This window comes from Gossypium raimondii, chromosome 4 (genome assembly GCF_025698545.1).
Source record: "Gossypium raimondii isolate GPD5lz chromosome 4, ASM2569854v1, whole genome shotgun sequence".
In the NCBI taxonomy this organism is placed as follows: Eukaryota; Viridiplantae; Streptophyta; class Magnoliopsida; order Malvales; family Malvaceae; genus Gossypium; species Gossypium raimondii.
This window is the reverse complement of record NC_068568.1, coordinates 48,714,367-48,734,600: the sequence shown is the minus strand read 5'-3', so window position 1 is coordinate 48,734,600 and position 20,234 is coordinate 48,714,367. Positions and strand designations below refer to the sequence as shown.

The 20,234-nt window shown below is 36.9% G+C and overlaps 1 protein-coding gene across 1 annotated transcript; it reads right to left on the bottom strand.

Annotated features, from left to right (window-relative positions):
• Positions 1-12,744: 12,744 nt before the first annotated feature.
• On the bottom strand, positions 12,745-19,792 carry LOC105778856 (uncharacterized). Its single transcript, XM_052629290.1, is given in 2 exon segments — positions 12,745-16,204; positions 16,947-19,792. Coding segments are annotated over 2 exon segments (6,306 nt in total).
• Between the last annotated feature and the right edge of the window lie 442 nt (positions 19,793-20,234).

The window sequence follows — 20,234 nt, the reverse complement described above, 5'->3', positions numbered from 1 at the left end:
CAATTTTATAAACTTTTGTAGAATGTTCTTCAAGACTTCATAATATTTGAATCGGTTTCTTTTTCACTGCATAATAAATATATCAAAATCTAATAAGTTATAATACAAAAATTACAACTATCTGCTCTAATATTAGTTGTTCAATTTACTAAAACACACAAGGTGATTTTATTTTATTGTTAATTATTGCCTTTTTGTAATGTTTATTTTGAAAATATGATGACAAGGACAATTTGATTATATGGGAAAGATTGTGGTTTTGAGATTTTTAGTGTTTTGATTTGAACTTCACTTTGATAAGTTATTTTAAAGTTACTTGATTTAGTACTTATAATGAGTGGTTGAAACTATGAATTATATTAAATCATTTGATTTAATGCTTATAAGAATTGGTTATGACTATTGATATAATTAAGTACTTGTAACTTCAAATTAAAAAAATAAAGTACTAAACAAATACAATTTATAATTATGACAAATCTTCCGATTTCAAGTTCCAACACTTCTACTATCTTGCAATAACAGACTTTAGAAATACTAAAGACCCCAACTATTATAAATCCAATAGTTTACTTAAGTGTGCTTGTTCTATAAAAATCTAAAACTATGAGGCAGGTGAGAGGCTGAGTTATCCACAAGCTTAAGGAGTGGAAAAAGATGACCCTTTCACCAAAAGGTAAGGGGATCTTGATTAAGGTAGTTGTCATGGCCATACCAACTTATACGATGTCTTGTTCTAAATTTCCAAAGAGGTTGTGTTCTCAAATGATTTCGGCTGTGACCAACTACTGATGGAGACAAAAGGGGAATGAAAACAAAATTTATTGGAAGCCATGCTACAGGCTTACTGAAGGAAAGGATACTGATGGCCTTGGTTTTAAGGACTTGGAATTATTCAATTTAGCGCTCCTTGCGAAAAAATGCTAGAGGTTATTGCAAGAACCAATTTTTTTGTGGGTAAAACTGCTTAAAAGTTTATACTTTCCAAATGACAAATTTCTTGATACTAGGAATGGGTGTTGAGCCTCAAGGGGTATCAACAATTTTCTTGATACTAGCAAGAATTCATGAAGAAGACTTTGTTCTAGTGAATTTGGAATGATGGAAGTGTGTGCGAATCTAGGATGATCAATGGTTGGTAAATTGTAATGATGGAAGGCCTTTGTTCCTTGGGCCTCTTAGTACTTTTCTACCTTTAAAAGTTGGTGAGATAATGAACAAAGGAGTTTGGGATCTTTCGAGTATTGAATGTTGGTTGTCAAAGGATGTTAAAAGGGATATTCTTGGAGTTCCGATTAACAATTCTAATGGCGACGATAAATTGGTTTGGCCTTTTATTTCTGATGGTCTACATTCAGTCAAATTAGGTTATAAGGAACTCAAAAAAAAAAGAAGAGGAATGTTTCAAATTTAGTGCCTTCTACTTCTCATATTATTGATGAGAAAACATAGAAAGTGGTTTGGGGTCTCAATATGCCTAGGAAAATCAAATTTTTTTATGAAAACTATATGAAAATGCATTGCCCACATTAGGGAATTTTTTCAAAAGGAAATGTTGTTAAAGTTCAATTTGTAGAATTTGTCAAAGGGAGGAAGAACTGTGGAGCACTTAATTATGGGCTTCGAATGGGTTCGGGGAGTATGGTTTATTGCAAGAGATGGTTTGTGGATTGTTAAGGAAGAAATCAACACTTTTGATAAATTGCTTGAGGATAGACAGGGATGATAACTTTTTGACTAAAATTGCATTTTCTTGCTGGATGGTCTAGAAAGTCAAGTGTGAGGAATTGATGGAAGGAAGGACTATTGACATTGATGCCACTATCAGGAGAATAAAGTTTGCTTCTAAAGAGTACCTGGATTCATATGAGCTTGTTCTTAGGGAGGTTGAAACAAAGCAGGAAACATCTGACGTTGTTTGCACAAAGCTCTTGGATAGTTGGGTTAATATGAACATTGATGGCGCCTATAATCACAAAACTAAAAATGTTGGGATCGAGGTCATATGCCAAAATAGTTAAGGTAAAATTCTTCATGGATTTGGAAAAAAGATCATTGTTGAATCACTAGAAATGGAAGAAACATTTTCAACGTGTAAAGGAGAAGAGTTGGTTATGCAAAACAAATAGAAGAAAGTGATTTTAGAGTCGAATTCTTAATTTATAGTAAATGAGGTTAAAAAAAGTAGCATAATCACATAGAAGTTGAGACCTATTTTGAGTAAGTTAGAACTCTTAGAGTGACAAATTCATTCATTCAAGATTTTTCCAATTAAACGAGGAGCTAATCAAGCAGTAGTCTAGGTTGCTACCCATGCTAAACAAGAGATGTTTTGTAAAGGTTGGCTCAGGACAACCACCATGTTCTTTGGTTCTCATTTTGGATAAGGACGACTTACCAGATCCTTGATGTTTTTGATAATTTTTACACTTTGAGCAAGTTCTTCCAAAGTGGATATCGAATCTACAGCATGTGAATCTAACCACATGAACACGTCATCGCATAATGAAAAAGGGAAGAACCGAAGACGAATAGCTTCAACAGATACACCATTATATCTAAAAGTATCACACAGAGTTAAGAATCACTTGAAATGCTAGTTCAGGTTTTCATTCATCAATCCTCGAAATTATAGATTACTCTGAATCATCTAGATCGTGGCCTGTTTTATTTTGAAATTATTGGCGTTGATTGTAGGCCTGTTGATGCTACCTTATACAACATCCAAGTTGGGCATGGCATAGTCCTTTAATGTACGGTTTTCCATTTGCTCTTCGATTTGTGGAATTCAGACTTGCTTTCCTCAAAAAGTAGATTTTCTCGTATTTGATCAATGTACGGTGGATCTTCCCTAAAAAATATTCCCCTTCTTGCATTGTGCAAAGTTCACTCAAGTTCAGGATCAAATAGAAGCAACTCATTTCTACTTTAAGCCATTCACTATGAAACACCACCACCAAGAAAGTAACTAAATTAAACAGTAAAAATAAATAAAATTTACAAATGAAAACAACTAAAACGCCAAATCTATAGTATCAAAATTGAATTACTACTAACAACTCAATCCTAAGCACCGAAAACCTCCCTGGAAATGGCGTCAACAACTTGACCGCTCTTTGGTGTGCGTGCACTTAGGCAGATAAATTTTACTAATAGATATGGAAATGTGGTGTATTTCAAGTATAAGGTCAAATTGTAATATAGTTTTTTTTATTACAATAAAATACAAAAGTATTTCGAGGATTGTACCTAAGGGAGGTATGAACTAAAATTGAATTGGACAGAAGGAAAACATGCAATAAGAAGTCTAAACAACTACTTATCTATTACCTATAGTATTGTAGCACCCTCACCCAGTTCGGTCGCCAGACCCGAGTGATAAGATGTTATGACAAGTAACAGAACAGTTACACGCAATTCATAAGTAAAAAATTCAATTATATAATGAATAACCGCATACATTCACATATATCATGTTTTGTAAACATAATCAGATTTAAATTAAGCTTAAGAAAGCTTCAAGAACAATCAAGGATTAAATTGTAACATTTTCAAAAGATAAAAGCAATTGTGCAAAACAGGGGTCATACTGTAACAACCCGTTTTCAGTGAAATCAAAACAGTGGTTTTGGGACCATAAATCCGAGTCCGAAAGAAAAATAATTTTAATATTATTTCATGGTCTGCATTATGATTGAAATATCGTATAAAAATTCCATAAAGAAATTTTATCGGTTACATGTCTAATTAGATGGAAAGGACCAAATTGCATAAAATGCAAAAGTTGAGTTCTAGTAGCTATAGATATCAAATAGCTATGGAATTAAAAATTTGAGGTCCTTATATGGAAAATATACCATTAAGATGAGTTAGTAGATAAGTATAATGATTCTTCCTTGAAAAATTAAATAAAGAAAAAGATTAAATTGGAAAGATGATAAATTAATTAAATAACAAAATATCATAATTTTCATCATCTTTCCTAAATTAAAAACATGGAAACCCTAGCCATGGAAACCTAAGCTCAAGCCAACTTCTTTTGCTTAATTAGGTAAGTATTCTTGCCCCGTTTTTAATGATTTTTATATTTCCGAGATCGTAATAGCTTAATCTAGCTATCTCGGGGATTAATTTGTAAATTTATTAAAGTATTAAAGTTTTTCCATGGATGAGTATGCATGAATTATGAAGTTTTATGGTAGAAAATGAAAGGTTGTTGATAGATAAACAACTTTTGTAAAGTGAATTTTGATAAAATTATAATTTAGGGACTAAATTGAAAAGTTGTAAAATTCATGGAAAAATTTTGAATTTTTTGAAATACATGGGCTGTTATTGTTACATGTAAAAATCGGCTAGACTTGGAATAAGGATTAAATTGCATGAATTTTATTTTCCGAGCCTAGGGACGAAATCATAATTAAATAAAAGTATAATGGCAAAATGGTAATTTTTCCTAAGATGTGAATTGGATTAAATTGAACATGAATTGTATTAAATTGAGCTAAATTTACTCTTATAGATCAGGATAGACCAAATACGAAGTTAGATCGTGGAAAAGAAAGTGTTGGATTAGTAGATTTTACGTATATGAACAATTGTCGAGGTAAGTTCGTGTAACTAAATTGTGTATATTTATATGATTAAATTGAATATTATGTATGTGTATTGTATACTTGACATGTATGAAAGTCAGTCACATATCTGATAATGCTCGATAAATATTAAGTCCCGATTGAATAAATAAAATTCGATGGATACAGGGTTCTCGAATTGGTTATGTCCTGCATATGTTGCGGACACACCACAGCTCAAAAGAGCGTCCCATTATTAGCTCTTATGAGCATCCTGATATATGGCTCTCTCGAGCTTCCCGTTACATGGTTCTTGTGAGCTTCCTGTTAATAGCTCTTCGGAGCATTCCGATTGGTTGTGATCCTGCGTGTGTTGTGGACACACCACAGCTTTTATGAGCGTCTCGATATATGGCTCTCTACAGCTTCCCGATATGGCTTGCTTGAACTTCCCGATATATGGCTATTCGGAGTTTCTTGACTAATGGCTTTTCGAAGCTACCCGTTATTGGCTTGCATGAGCTTCCCGATTATGACTCTTATTAGCTTCCCATTATACAGCCTGGATAAGCTTCCCGTTAATGGCTCTACGGAGCTTCCTGTTATATGGCGAGAGAGAGAGCTTCCCGATTATGAGCTCAAATGAGCACCCCCAAATATGCATTGATGGATTTCTAATTCGTACACTTCATGTGTACTACCCTTGTATCCATCAATATTTTAAATGATTTAATGGGTAAAGTTCTGATGTGAGATGATATGAATTCAAGATGAATTACTATGATAAATACTTGAAATATAAAGATATGATATGTACATGTTCATGGACACTTGAAGTATAAATACATGTATGTGGAAATTGAATATTGATGAGCTCATTCATGTTTCTTGGTATTTATGTGAATTACTTGACTAACATGCTTGATGAGGATATATGCTATGCAATTGGCCAAATTGGTTTGAGCATGTTTATTTGCTTACTTTAAATGTGAATTTAATTGGTAAGTTAAATTCCTTTATACAAACTTACTAAGCTTTAAAGCTTACTCTGTTTTTATTTCCTGTGTTTTATAGTAATTCGGAAGCTCAATTTGGTTGGAAGTTGGCCAGAGCAACATCACACTATCCCTCGGCTCATTTTGGTATAATTAGTAAATTACTTTTGGTTATAATGGCATGTATAAGTTGAATTGGGCCATTAATGGCATGTATGTGATTTTGGTTGTAACTAGCCATTGGAATGGCTTGTGATAGGTATGTTTTGAATAGTATATAAGAGTCTATACATGGCCGTGTGTTTCGGCTGTGTATCCCCTGCATCTTAAAAATTTCAAAACAGAATGCTCAGTAATGATCACACGGCCTGGCACACAGGCATGTGGCTTGGCCGTGTGACCCCTGTACCTATTAAATGCAAGTCAGTATGGTCACACGGCCTAGCACACGGGCGTGTGGCTTGGCTGTGTGACCCAAGTCAGTAAGCACCCTGATTTAGACACAGTCTGGGACACAACCATGTGCCCCTATTTCGAATGCCACATGGTCTAAGACACGGGCGTGTCTCTTGACCGTGTGAGCCACACGAGCGTATGTCCCCTACTCCTTGGGAAATTTTTGATATTTTGCGAAAAATTCTCTGGGTTCCCGGTTTAGTCCCAACCTGATTCTAACATGTATTTTGGGCCTCGATGGCTCATATAAAGGACAATATGATTGATTATGATTGCTTTTTTATGTGAATGAGTAATGATATGAAATTATCTGTATTTGATCTATAAATTCTAGTAATGCTCTGTAACCCTATTCCGGCGAAAGATAAGGGTTAGGGGTGTTACACACACGACTGTGTGCCCAGGCCGTGTGGCAAGTTGTAACTGTGTAGAACTGGAGTCACACGACCATGTATCTAGACTGTGTAACTTACTAAGGCTGTGTAGGTCAAACTGCAAATATTCAACAAAAGTCACACGGCCGTATGGCTGGGCCGTGTAACAAACTAAGGTCGTGTGAAAACTAAATGAACGAATCTATAGTATTCACACGGGCGTACAACTAGCCCGTGTGGCAATCGAGAATCGTGTGCTTCTTATACATTCTATATTTCAGTGGCACACAGCCATGTGGCTAGGCCATGTGACATAAAATATAACATCTAGGGCCTACTTCATGCCAACCATGTCCATGGCCAAATCTATGTTCATTAGCACAAATATACCAACTTAAAAACCTGCATAAATTCAATAGGTCATCTACCAATTTACCACATTCATACCACATTCAAACCAAATACCAATATGCCTCAAATGGAACCCCAAAACAATCAACATGTCATGAATCAATTTTACCATTCAAGCATCACAACTAATTATTTTACTAAATCCAGTTCATAGCGTAACACCTATCCACCATTTAAGCTATTAACCATACATGCCTAATCCACTCAACAAGGACACCATTAGCAAATATCATTGCCAACATATATATATATATATATATATATATATATATATATATATATATACATGATATTCAAAATGCCAAAACATCATCCAAAATACAACATTGTATAACCAAAAGACTCTTTTAGGTACATGCCATTAACTAACAAAAGACATCACCAACTTGTTGAGTCCAGGATTGCAGCTGGATGCTGATATTGACGAGCATATAAGATTGAAACCTAACCTGCGTACGGGAAACAAACTTGTACGTTTAGTATAACTCAATGGTATTTTTATATTCGAGCATTATAACATAATATAAATCATGTAATGCAATGAACAAACAAACCAAAAATTCAAATGCAAGTTAATATGTCAATCTACAAGTCCTAATACATTACTTGATTATATAATTCCTTTTGCTTATCTTAAATTGAGCTATCACAGTTTGTAACAGCCCGATTCTGGGCCTAGTCGGAATAGTGATTTCGAGACCACAAATCTGGCGAGGGAAAATATTATTGTCATTATATTTTTATGGTCTACAATTTCACGAAAAAATTTCGTAAAAATTTTGTTCGAAAATTTTGACGTTTGGGACTCAATTTAGTCAAAAGGACTAAATTGTAAAAAGTGCAAAAGTTGAGTTCTACATGTTAGAAGTGTCTAATTGTTATGAAATTTTAAATTAGAGGCCCTTATGTGGTAATTAGACCCTTAGTTAATTTATGGACAAAAATGGGTATGGAATTAGTGAAATATATATTTTTAAGTAAGGGCATTTTAGTCATTTAGTAATAAAAAGGAAATAAAATAGGAAAAAGATGGAAAAATGGTGTCATCTTCTCCATGTTGCTGCCGAATTTTAAGGGACACCATAGCTAGGGTTTCTTTGCTTTTTCAAGCTCGTAGTAAGTACATCCTAGCCCCGTTTTAAATGTTCTTCGTATTTTTGATATCCTCGTAGCTCGATTTAGCTTATTCTACCATTAATTTGTGTTAGGGTGCATATTTGGAAAAATACCCATAGGTTAAATGTGTTTATTTTGATGTTTTATGGTAGAATATGAAGCTAGAAATTATGTTAAACAACTTTTGCTAAGCGGTTTTAAGTGAAAACGGGTAAATTGACATAATCTGTAAAAATATCTATTGTTCATAAGTGTATGTTAGAGTGAGAATTTGATGTTGTCATAGAAGGAAAAAGTTTTCAGCACGTTGTAAAACATAAGAATAAGGTGAGAAATTTAATTTTCGAGCTTAGGGATGAAAATGAAAATATGCAAAAGTTTAGGGATAAAATTGTAATTTTGCAAAAAGTTGAGTCGAGGATTGTTTTAATAAATTTGAAAATTAAATAAGCTAAATTTTCTATTATATATCAAGAAAGACAAGGAGGCAACCTCAATCGGGGAAAAGAGAAGATCGTGGAGTAAATTACAAAATTTCAATATTTTGCACCGAGGTAAGTAAGCATGTGAGTTAATGCATTATTTTGATATTATTTATTATATGTTGAGATTTAATTGAACATAGAATAAATACTTAGTGTAGCGACCTAAAAATTTTGGGTACGGGTGCTAGTCGAAGTGATTATTGAAAGTTTGAAAACTGAATCTCAATTTTATTTGAAAAAGGAGTCGCCACCGATCTTTTTTTCTAGGTGTGATCGGACACCTAATAAATTCTCTTTTTTAAGAGAAAAATTTATTTTTAAATTTTTCTAAAAAAAAGGTAATTTTAGGTCTGCGTGAAAATCCAGAGAAAATTAGAGTTCGGGAGTCAGTTACGCGCGAGGAAGGTATTAGCACCCTCGCGACGCCCAAAATTGGTATCTCGTTAAACGCGTGTTGTCTTAATTTTCAAAAATACAAGTTCAATTTAATATTTAATTGTGATCCGATTAAAACACGATAATTTTTGAAAACATGAAACTTTTTGAAACACGAGAATTTTGAAAACACGAAAAATTTTCCGATTTTATATTAAGCATGTATCGTATTTAACACTAATCGGTGATATTCACTCAACATAGCAATGAAATCAACGAATTAGTGTCAATCGACTAGTTACCTTATTTTTGAAAACAAGAGAAAATTTTTTTGAAGACACGAAAATTTCAAAACCCGAGGATTTTTTTTAAAATACAATTTTTTTGAATATTTACAATTTTTAAAAGGACGTATCGTATTTAACATAAACCGGTAACATTCACCCAACATAGCGATGAAATCGACGATTTAATGTTAGATCGATTCGTTGCCTCATTTATTTAAATTATTTAAAATTAAAATAAATAAAATAAATATACTAATGTTTTGTAAAATTAAAATAAAAATAAAGAAAATATTAAAAGCATAATATAAAATACGAGATATTATAAAAGTGCACAAATTAAATTAAAAATGAAAAAAGAAAATTACCGAAAAGCTCGAAAATACGAGCTTAATCGAACGGGTCGCACAACTTGGGCCCCTTTTTCTTTTTTCTTTTTTTTTCTCTTTTTTCCTCTTCTTTTTTTTTTTTTTTTCCGGCATGTTGGTGCTTGCGTTGGGCTTGGAGGCTTCATTGGCTGCTAAATTTGGTCATTGCCTTTGAAATCGCCAGTTTGTTGGGCTGTTGGATTAGCTGTTTTTCTTTTCCCTTTCCTTTTTTTTTTTCTTGGGCTTGGGGTCTTTGGTGAAATTTCTTCTTTGGTCTTTGGGGTTCTTTGTTGGTCGGATCGTCGGTGGGTCGGGTCGGATCATCGGTGGGTCGGGTCGGATCGATTCGGTCGGGTCGGGTTGACCCGACTGTTATAATATTTTTTATTTATTATTTTTTTCTTTTTTTTTTCTTTCTTCTTCTTCTACTTCTTCTTCTTCAAAACCCTAGCCCCCACGCCGCCTCTGGTGCCATCGCCGTCGTATTCACCGTCGAGCCGTCGTCGGAGGCTTTCCTCTCCTTCTATTTTCTCCTCTCTTTTTTTCATTTTCTCTTATTTTCAAAGCTTTTTTGCAAGTTTTTTTTTATTTTTTTCGTGGGTGAGGGGTCCATTTTTGGAGTTTAAATTCCTTTTATAGTTGATTTTGCTTCTTTTTGCGGTAGCAGTGGGAAGGCCATGCCTAGGCCGTGACCAGAAATCGTAAGGTGTAACGAAATTCACGGATTATTGGGGATTTTCCATGAAGGACCAATTTGTAAATGACAAAAGTTTTGAAATGAAACATAATTTTGAGGAAGTTTATGGGTCAAAATGTAATTTCAAAAAGTTTATGGGTCAAAATGTAATTTTAGGAAAATTTAGGGTTTAAAATGCAATTTCAAAAAGTTTAGGGGGTCAAAATATAATTTTTTATTTTTTGTATTTTTTTTAAATATATTTTTAAAAAAAGCACGAAATCGAGCCGAACAAAATTCAGTGATTACAGTTGCCCCTCTTTGCTCATCGCTGTGAAACAGGGATAGAGCAAAGACTTAAAAGCACTGAATTTTGTTCGACTGTCCAAAATTTTCTTTTTATTTGAAAAATAGAAATCGAAAATACTTCGGCGTGTGGCCTGAGGCTCAACTCACTTCTCGCAATATGAGTTGATTTTTTTTTGAAAAACAGAAATTTAAAAGAAAATACCTCGGCATGTGACTCGAGGCTCAACTCACCTCTCGCATTATGAGTTGATTTTTTTTTAAAACAGAAATTTAAACGAAATACCTCGGCATGTGTCCGAGGTTCAACTCACCTCTCGCAATATGAGTTGATTTAAAAAAACAGAAATATAAAAGAAATACCTCGGCATGGTTCGAGGCTCAACTCACCTCTCGCAATATGAGTTGATTTTTTGAAAAAAACAGAAATTTAAAAGAAATACCTCAGCGTGACCCGAGGCTCAACTAACCTCTGTAATATGAGTTGATTTTTTTTTGAAAAATAGAAATTTAAAAGAAATACCTCAGCGTGCGACCCGAGGCTCAACTCACTTCTCGCAATATGAGTTGATTTTTTTTGAAAAAACAGAAATTTAAAAAAAATACCTCAGCGTGCGACCCGAGGCTCAACTCACTTCTCGCAATATGAGTTGATTTTTTTTGAAAAACAGAGATTTAAAAGAAATACCTCAGCGTGACCCGAGGCTCAACTCACCTCTCGCAATATGAGTTGATTTTTTTGAAAAAACAGAAATTTAAAATACCTCAGCGTGCGACCCGAGGCTCAACTCACCTCTCGCAATATGAGTTGATTTTTGAAAACAGAAATTTAAAATACCTCAGCGTGCGACCCGAGGCTCAACTCACATCTCACAATATGAGTTGATTTTTGAAAAAATAGAAATTTAAAATACCTCAGCGTGCGACCCGAGGCTCAACTCACTTCTCGCATTATGAGTTGATTTTTGAAAAACAGAAATTTAAAAGAAATACCTCAGCGTGACCCGAGGCTCAACTCACCTCTCGCAATATGAGTTGATTTTTGAAAAAACAGAAATTTAAAATACCTCAGCGTGCGACCCGAGGCTCAACTCACCTCTCGCATTATGAGTTGATTTTTGAAAAACAGAAATTTAAAAGAAATACCTCAACAGTGACCGAGGCTCAACTCACCTCTCGCAATATGAGTTGATTTTGAAAAAGCAAAATTTAAAATACCTCAGCGTGCGACCCGAGGCTCAACTCACCTCTCGCAATATGAGTTGATTTTTGAAAAAACAGAAATTTAAAATACCTCAGCGTGCGACCCAAGACTCAACTCACCTCTCGCAATATGAGTTGATTTTTGAAAATAGAAATTGAAAAATATTTCTTGAAAGAAACAGGGTTTCAGAAAAAATCTGGTGAAACTAAAAAGCCTTCTTCTTCATTAATTCTGTGCAGCTTTCTCCCAGTATTCCTTGCTCTACTGGTATACCTGTATATGTCATGTATGATGTTATTATGATATGCACATGTTTGTCTTAAATGCTTTTGTGTCTAAATGATCATGTCATGCACCCTGGGCTGTTTATCACGTGCCCCCACTTTTGATTTTCGTGAGGATCCGCATTCATTTCCTCAATTCTTGACTTTCTCTCAGGTTTTGTGCCCATCTCCAAGTTTGTTGAGTGATCCACATTTCCTCGTATATCACCCTCTTGCCCCCTCGTTGAACTTTGTTCTTGCTTCAAGGTCCTTGTATTTATCAAATTCTCATCCAGGTAATGCTCAACATTCCTTTTGTTTAGAGTATGTCATCTTGCTATTTATCATTTAAATGAATCCAAAATGAGATGCATAAAAAGACAAAGTAGGCATGAAAGAAAGACTTCACATTCATTTTTTTTTTCAAAAGCAACAAACAAAAAATTGAGAAAGTTTAACAAATGAATCGTCATAAAGAAAAGAAAGCGAATTCAATGGCCAGAAATGCTCTAGATATCCAATGCATGAACTTCTCTGCATTTCTTCATCCTGGATCCTTTCGAGCACGGCTTCTTGTGTAGAAGATTTCGAGCTTCTGAGAATGCTTCAAATATTACGACTTCGTCATTCAACTCCCCGTTCAAGTCACTTTGCTCCTTTAAGCCCGAGCCCACTTTGTTAGGACGCCCTTTTGGGTTTTCATCCTAATCTTTTTTGTTCATCAAGACGCCCTTTTCGGGTTTTCATCTTGATTTTTTCTTTTTTTTTGTTTTTTCCTTTTTTGTTTTTTCCTTTTTTTGTTTTTTGTTTTGACTGTTTTTTTTGTTTTTTCTATTTTTTCCTATTTTTTTTGTTTTTTAAGCATAATATTTCTTCACAGCATCTGAGTTCACTGGATTAGGTAATTCTTTCCCGTCCATCTCAGTGAGAATCAGAGCCCCTCCTGAGAATGCCTTTTTTACAACGTATGGCCCTTCCCAATTTGGTGACCATTTTCCTCGAAAGTCCTTTTGTATCGGGAGGATCTTTCTTAAAACAAGCTCCTCTTCACGAAATTCTCTTGGCCGCACCTTTTTATCATGGGTCGTGATCATTCTTTTCTGATACATCTATCCATGACAAATTGCCTTCAATCGTTTCCCTTCAATAAGGTTTAGCTGATCATATCGAGCTCGAACCCACTCTGATTCTTCTAATCTTGTCTCCATTAAGACGCGCAGGGATGGGATCTCTACTTCGATAGGCAGAACGGCTTCCATCCCGTAGACCAGAGAAAAAGGAGTTGCCCCCGTAGACGTCCGTACCGAGGTGTGATATGCGTACAAAGCGAATGGTAGCTTCTCATGCCAGTCTTTATACGTCTCAGTCATCTTCCCAATAATCCTCTTAATGTTCTTATTAGCGGCTTCTACTGCTCCGTTCATCTTCGGGCGGTAGGGTGAAGAATTATGATGCTTTATCTGGAATTGCTCACATACTTCTTTCATCATCTTGTTGTTCAAATTTAAAGCATTATCTGAAATGATTCTTTCAGGCAGACCATATCGACATATAATCTCCTTTTTTAAAAACCTACAGACTGCAGCCTTTGTCACATTAGCAAACGAAATGGCTTCTACCTATTTTGTGAAGTAGTCTATAACCACAAAGATGAATCGATGCCCATTGGAAGCTTTCGGGGAAATTGGCCCTATAACATCCATGCCCCACGTAGAAAAAGGCCACGGAGAAGTCATGACATGAAGGGGCGACGGAGCTGCATGAATTTTATCACCATAAATTTGACATTTGTGGCACTTTCGTGCGAAACCAATGCAATCCCTTTCCATCGTCAGCCAATAATAACCAAGCCTCATAATCTGCCTGGCCATGGTGAAACCACTGGTATGTGTTCCACAAATTCCTTCATGAACCTCCTCAAGTATCTTTCTAGCTTCAATAGCGTCCACGCACCTCAAGAGCACTTGATCTTTTCCCCTTTTGTATAGAATATCCCCGTCAAGAACAAATCCAATTGCCATTCTTCTGATTGTTCTTTTGTCATTCTCGTTTGCTTCCTCGGAGTACCTTTGGTTCTTGATGTACTCTAAAATATCATGGAACCATGGTCGTCCATCTGACTCCTCCTCAATGCTAAAACAGTGTGCGAGGGTCTCATATATGCTCATTTGGATAGGCATTATTTCAGTTTCTCTGTTTGCTTTGAACATTGAAGCCAGGGTGGCCAGAGCATCAGCCAATTGGTTCTCTTCTCGTGGAAAGTAGTTAAAAGTCACTTCCTTGAATTCTTTGACCAATTTCACAACGAGATCGTGATATTTGACTAATTTCAAATCCCTCACTTCCCAATCTCCACGAATTTGGTAAATGACTAATGCTGAGTCCCCGTGTACTTCTAAGATTTCAATTTTCCTCTTGATAGCTGCATGAAGTCCCATGATGTAAGTTTCATACTCTGCTATATTATTGGTACAGAAGAAGTTCAATCCGGCAGTGAGCGGGTAATGATCTCCTTCTGGTGACACTAAGACTGCTCCGATCCCATGGCCTAATGCATTCGATGCACCATCAAAGCTCATCTTCCATGATTTTTCTTTTGATGACTCACTCTCTTTTTCTGAAATGCACATCAAGTCTTCATCTGGAAAATCAAATATCAAAGGCTCGTATTCTTCTACTGTTCGACTTGCCAAGAAGTCAGCTATCGCGCTTCCCTTTATCGATTTTTGGCTCACATACACGATGTCATACTCAGTCAGTAAGATCTGCCATCGTGCCATTCTTCCTGAGAGTGCAGGTGACTCCATCATGTACTTTATTGGATCCAGTTTTGAAATTAACCATGTCGTATGATACAACATGTATTGTCTGAGCCTTCGAACCGTCCAAATCAATGCACAACAAAATTTTTCAATTGAAGGGTATTTTGCTTCATACTCTGTGAACTTCTTGCTGAGGTAATAAATTGTCTTTTCTCTTTTCCCCGACTCGTCATGTTGTCCCAGTACGCAACCCATTGAGTTCTCAAACACGGTCAGGTACAATATTAAGGGTTTTCCAGGGGTCGGCGGTACTAGCACAGGAGGATTAGACAAATACCGTTTTATCTTATCGAAGGCCACTTGGCACTCCTTGTTCCATTCTCCCGGATTATGTTTTCGAAGGAGTCGAAAAATTGGGTCGCACTAATTGGTAAGTTGAGCAATGAATCGAGCAATGTAATTCAACCTTCCTAAAAATCCTCTGACTTCTTTTTGTGTACGCGGGGGAGGTAATTTTTGTATAGCTTTTATCTTATCTGGATCAACCTCAATACCTCTTTCATTAACAATGAAACCTAGCAGTTTTCCTGAGGTAGCCCCAAACGTGCATTTAGCCGGGTTAAGCTTCAACTGGAACTTTCTTAATCTTTCAAACAGCTTCTTAAGACTCCCCACATGCTCTCTTTCTTCCCGAGATTTGGCAATCATATCATCGACATAAACTTCTATTTCTTTGTGCATCATATCATGAAACAACGTCACCATGGCTCTCTGATATGTTGCCCCAGCATTCTTTAATCCGAACGGCATTACCTTGTAGCAAAAGGTTCCCCACATTGTTATAAATGTAGTTTTCTCCATGTCTTCGGGAGCCATCTTTATCTGATTATAACCTGAGAAGCCATCCATGAAAGAAAACAAAGAATGTTTTGCCGTATTATCCACCAAAGTGTCGATGTGCGGTAAAGGAAAGTTATCCTTAGGGCTTGCTTGATTCAGATCACGATAATCCACGCACATCCGCACCTTGCCATCTTTTTTCGGCACTGGGACTATATTAGCTACCCATTCTGGATACTTTGAGACTTGTAGGAAGCCAGCGTCAAATTGTTTCTTGACTTCTTCTTTTATCTTCAACAGCATTTCAGGTCTCATTCTTCTTAGCTTCTGTTGAACATGTTTGCAGTCTGGTTTCAGTGGGAGCTTATGGACCACAATATCTGTGTTCAATCCTGGCATATCCTGATAAGACCAGGCAAACACATCCTTGTACTCATGGAGCAAGGTGATCAAATCCCGTCTTGTGTTTTCTGAAATAGAAGTCCCAATCTTCACTTCTTGTTTCTTTTCTTCATTCCCCAAGTTCACTACCTCAACAAATTCTTGATGGGGTAGGATCTGTTTCTCTTCTTGTTCTACCATTTTCAGTAAGTCAGGAGACGAGACACAATCTTCAGCATTTTCGTCAGCTTCGAATTCTCCTAAACAAACAGCCTTCTCAAAATTGATTTCAGGATTCATAACGGGATTATTCATGCCATTGATATCTGAGCACCTGAAAGGTGAATGAAAAAAAACTATAGAAGAGCATTGAGGTATTGGAAACAACACGCAATGATATGAGATGATATGAGACATATGTCGGAAAAGAAAATGAATAAAAGGAGTAGTCTCAAAGTTAATGGAAATGAAAAGAACATGACAATATAAAACAAAATGCATCTTTATTAATATTCATTGAAATTATAAAGAGCAAACATAAGCTCTTACAAAAGGAACCTTACTGTTTAAGGACACACAAAATAAAGGGTTAACATTAGGCATTACTCTGAAGAGGACTGAGAAACTACAAGGAGGTCCACAGCAGTCTAGTTGTTCAAAACATATCCTGGAGGACAAGGGCGTATCATTGAAGCATTCTTAATTGCATCATTCTCATTGTCAATAGCATTTAGGCTGATATTCTGAAGACCATTTTCAATCAGTAATGTGACATGCGAATTGTTCTGCGCTGGGTACATCACTCCTGCTGATGTAAATGTTCTTGACAAATGAGGATACGCTAATAGCTCCTATTCCAACTCCTGGCCTGAAGCTCTTATGATTCTTCTTTCTCGATCTTTCTGCAATTGTTTCCTTCTTTGATAAATATCTGGTTTGAACCCCAAACCGTATCGACCCTTGTGGTGCATTGGTTTCAAAGCTCTAACCATCCCTTTTGATATTTTCCAAAGCCTTTTCTCGCTCGAGCTCATTTTCCCACAGTCAGCTTAATTCCCATCTTGGTATTCCTCGACAATTTGGGAATGGGGATCTTACTCCCTTCAGCAACAAATGCAGCATTGATAAATTTCAAGGAGCGAAAAGAACATTCTACAGCATCTTCGCTTACTTCGATGTAGGGTGCATCAGTAGAAATAGATGCGACGATGTCTTCCTCACCACCAACAGTAATTAAGCGGCTACCCATGATGAACTTTACTTTTTGATGGAGAGATGAAGGAACTGCCCCAGCAGAATGGATCCAAGGTCTTCCTAAGAGACAATTGTATGAAGGTGTGATATCCATGACCTGGAACTCGATATCATATTCACATGACCCCACTTTTAAAGGAATTTCGATCTTTCCCATGACCTCTCGCCGTGTCCCATCAAATGCCCTTACTATAGAATGACAAGGCCTTAGGTAGGACATATCAACCGGCATCCTAGAAAGTGTGGCCAAAGGCATAACATTGAGTGTAGATCCATTGTCGATGAGCACATTTGGTAATATGTAACCTTTGCAATTGGTTGTGATGTGTAATGCTTTTATGGAGCCCCTATCATTTGGCGGTATTTCGTCATCACTGAAGGAGATGAAATTATTTGCATTTAGATTATTTGCCCACCTATCAAGCTTTTCCACAGATACATTGTTCGCCACATAAGCTTGATTTAACACTTTTAGCAAGGCATTTCGATGTGGCTCCGAGTTCAACAATAGAGATAGTACCGAGATTCGGGTCGGCTACTTTTTTAATTGTTCTACAACGCTATATTCGATGTGCTTAATGAACTTTAAGAACTCACGTGCTTCCTCCTCATTCACAGCTTTTTTGACTTCTTGCTCGGGTGGTATTTCAACATCGTCCTCAACCTCATACATTGGTGCTTTTCCTTTTTGGCTCGGACCAACAACTTTCTTCTTTGGCTCAACCGTCTCGGGAGAATAACATCTTTCGCTGTGAGTAAAATGTCCTACTCCGCTAACACCTTCACTCACAACATTGGACTTGTCACCCTCAGGTACAATGATATTGACATCATAATTCCACGGCACTGCCTTATTGTCCTTATAAGGGAAAGGAGCAGGTACTTCGATTATCAAACTTGGTTTAACTTCTCGACTGACTTTTTCCTTCTTTGCCTCGTAATAAATCACCAAAGGTCTATCGACGCTGTAAGGGAAAGCCATCGATTGATTATCAGATGCGCATATTTCTCCTTCATCGGTCCCCTCCACCTTATAAAAGACCTTGACCTCATTGTTATCCATCATGTCCTGAAGTAACTTTCTAAATTCTTTACAAGATTGGATTTCATGCCCTTCGACGCCATGGAAATCACAAAAACCTTGGTCTTTTGTACTAGCTTCTTTGAGAATTCTACTAGACAGGTGGAGCAAGCCATTTTCAACCATCAACTCCCATACCTTCTGCAAAGGTGTTCTTACTTCGGTAACATCACTTTTGGCTTGCCAATTGTCTTCATTTGTTACCGCATTTACATTCCCGCCAGTATGATTAGGAAGAGGATTTCCCGTCACATTGCTAACACCATCAAATCGTAGAATACCGGCATCAATAAGACCTTGAACCCTCCTTTTAAACACAATGCAGTTTTCTATAGAGTGTCCCTGATTCCCAGCGTGATACATGCAATTAGCGTTAGGATCATACCACTTCGGGTATGGAGGCTTCAGGGGTGCCATGTAATGTGGGGAAATTAATTGTTTTTCCAACAGCTTCAGGTATAACTCTCCATATGATACAAGAATTGGAGTAAACTGAGGTTTTTCAGGATTGGGTCTTGTTGGTCTTTGTTCATTTTTGGGTTGGCCTTGTGCAGACATGGTGTTTGGTGGGAACACGGTGAATGGTCTTTGGTTATTCACAGTACAAACGGGGTAAGACATAGGTGTCTGATAGTAAGGACCTTGAGGAGGAAAGTAGAAGTTTGAAGGTGGGCGATAATGAGGTCGTGATTGGGCGGGATACGGATTGGGGGTACATTGACTCTCGGTTCCAACCATATGGGCCTCTGCCTCTTTTTTCTTTGCGGGTACCGCCCTCTTTAAACTCTCGGAGCCTTCCATTCTCCCACTCTTGACGGTATTTTCAATAAGCTCCCCGGATATTACAATATCCGCAAAGTCCTTTATGGCACTCCTCACCAATTTATCGTAAAACGGCGCTTTCAAAGTGTTGATAAAGAGGACCGTTATCTCTGTCTTAGTTAACGGAGGCTCCACCTGAGCAGAGATATCCCTCCATCTTTGTGCATATTGCCGAAAAGTCTCCGTCGGCTTCTTTTCCATCATTTGTAAAGTTAATCGATCAGGCACCATATCCGATACATGCCTATATTGCTCACAGAATGCTGACACCAAAACTTTCCATGATCGAATTCTCTCTCTACTGAGCTGATTATACCATCGAAGAGCTGAGCCAGCCAAACTATCATGAAAGCAGTGTACTAACAATTTATCATCATTTACATAACCAGTCATCTTTCGGCAAAACATGATCAGATGTGCCTTTGGACATCTTGTTCCATCATACTTCTCAAAATCTAGCACATTGAATTTTAGGGGTAGAACCAGATCAGGTACCAAACTAAGCTCTTTGGCACCCAAAGTAGAGAAAACTTCGGCACCCTCTACCGCCTTGATCCTCTCTTCCAGGATCCTATACTTATCCTGAGCGTTATTGTCATCAATTCTCAGCCTTGCTACTTCTACAGGATCATCTAGGTCTGGAACAATTGGATCTGAAGGATTAGCCGCAGGGTTCGATACAAATATTCTTTGTCCTAAATGAGCAGATGGAGCAGGATGTTGTTCCAGGCCTGTAGGTTCTCTTTGGGGGTATTCTCTTTGCATTGCGTGGGCATGAGGTGGAGTAAATCCCGGGGGGTAAAGTGGATCTTAGTTAGCTCGTGACTGAGGCGGTTCTACGATATCAGGGCTCTGCATAGGTCCCTTTCCTTTGACCAAGGCCGTCATCATTTCCATAATTTTGGCCATTTGATCCTTTTGCTCGAGTTATTCCTCTCGAGATCTCACCATCAAATCTCTTGCCTCTTGCTGTGACTTGGCTAGTTGTTCTTGCAACTCTCTTTGCATCATTTCCATCCTTTCCATTCTTTCATTGAGTTCGGCATCCATAGCTCTAGCTCTTAGGCGCGTCCTATAAGAGTGACGTGATTCCAGACTCGTAGTGTAGCGACTGTAGATTAGATGGTTTTAACCTTAGCAAATTATTAGGGTGATATGTACATGCAATGAATGAATGAATGACTAATGAATGTTGAATGTTAGTTAT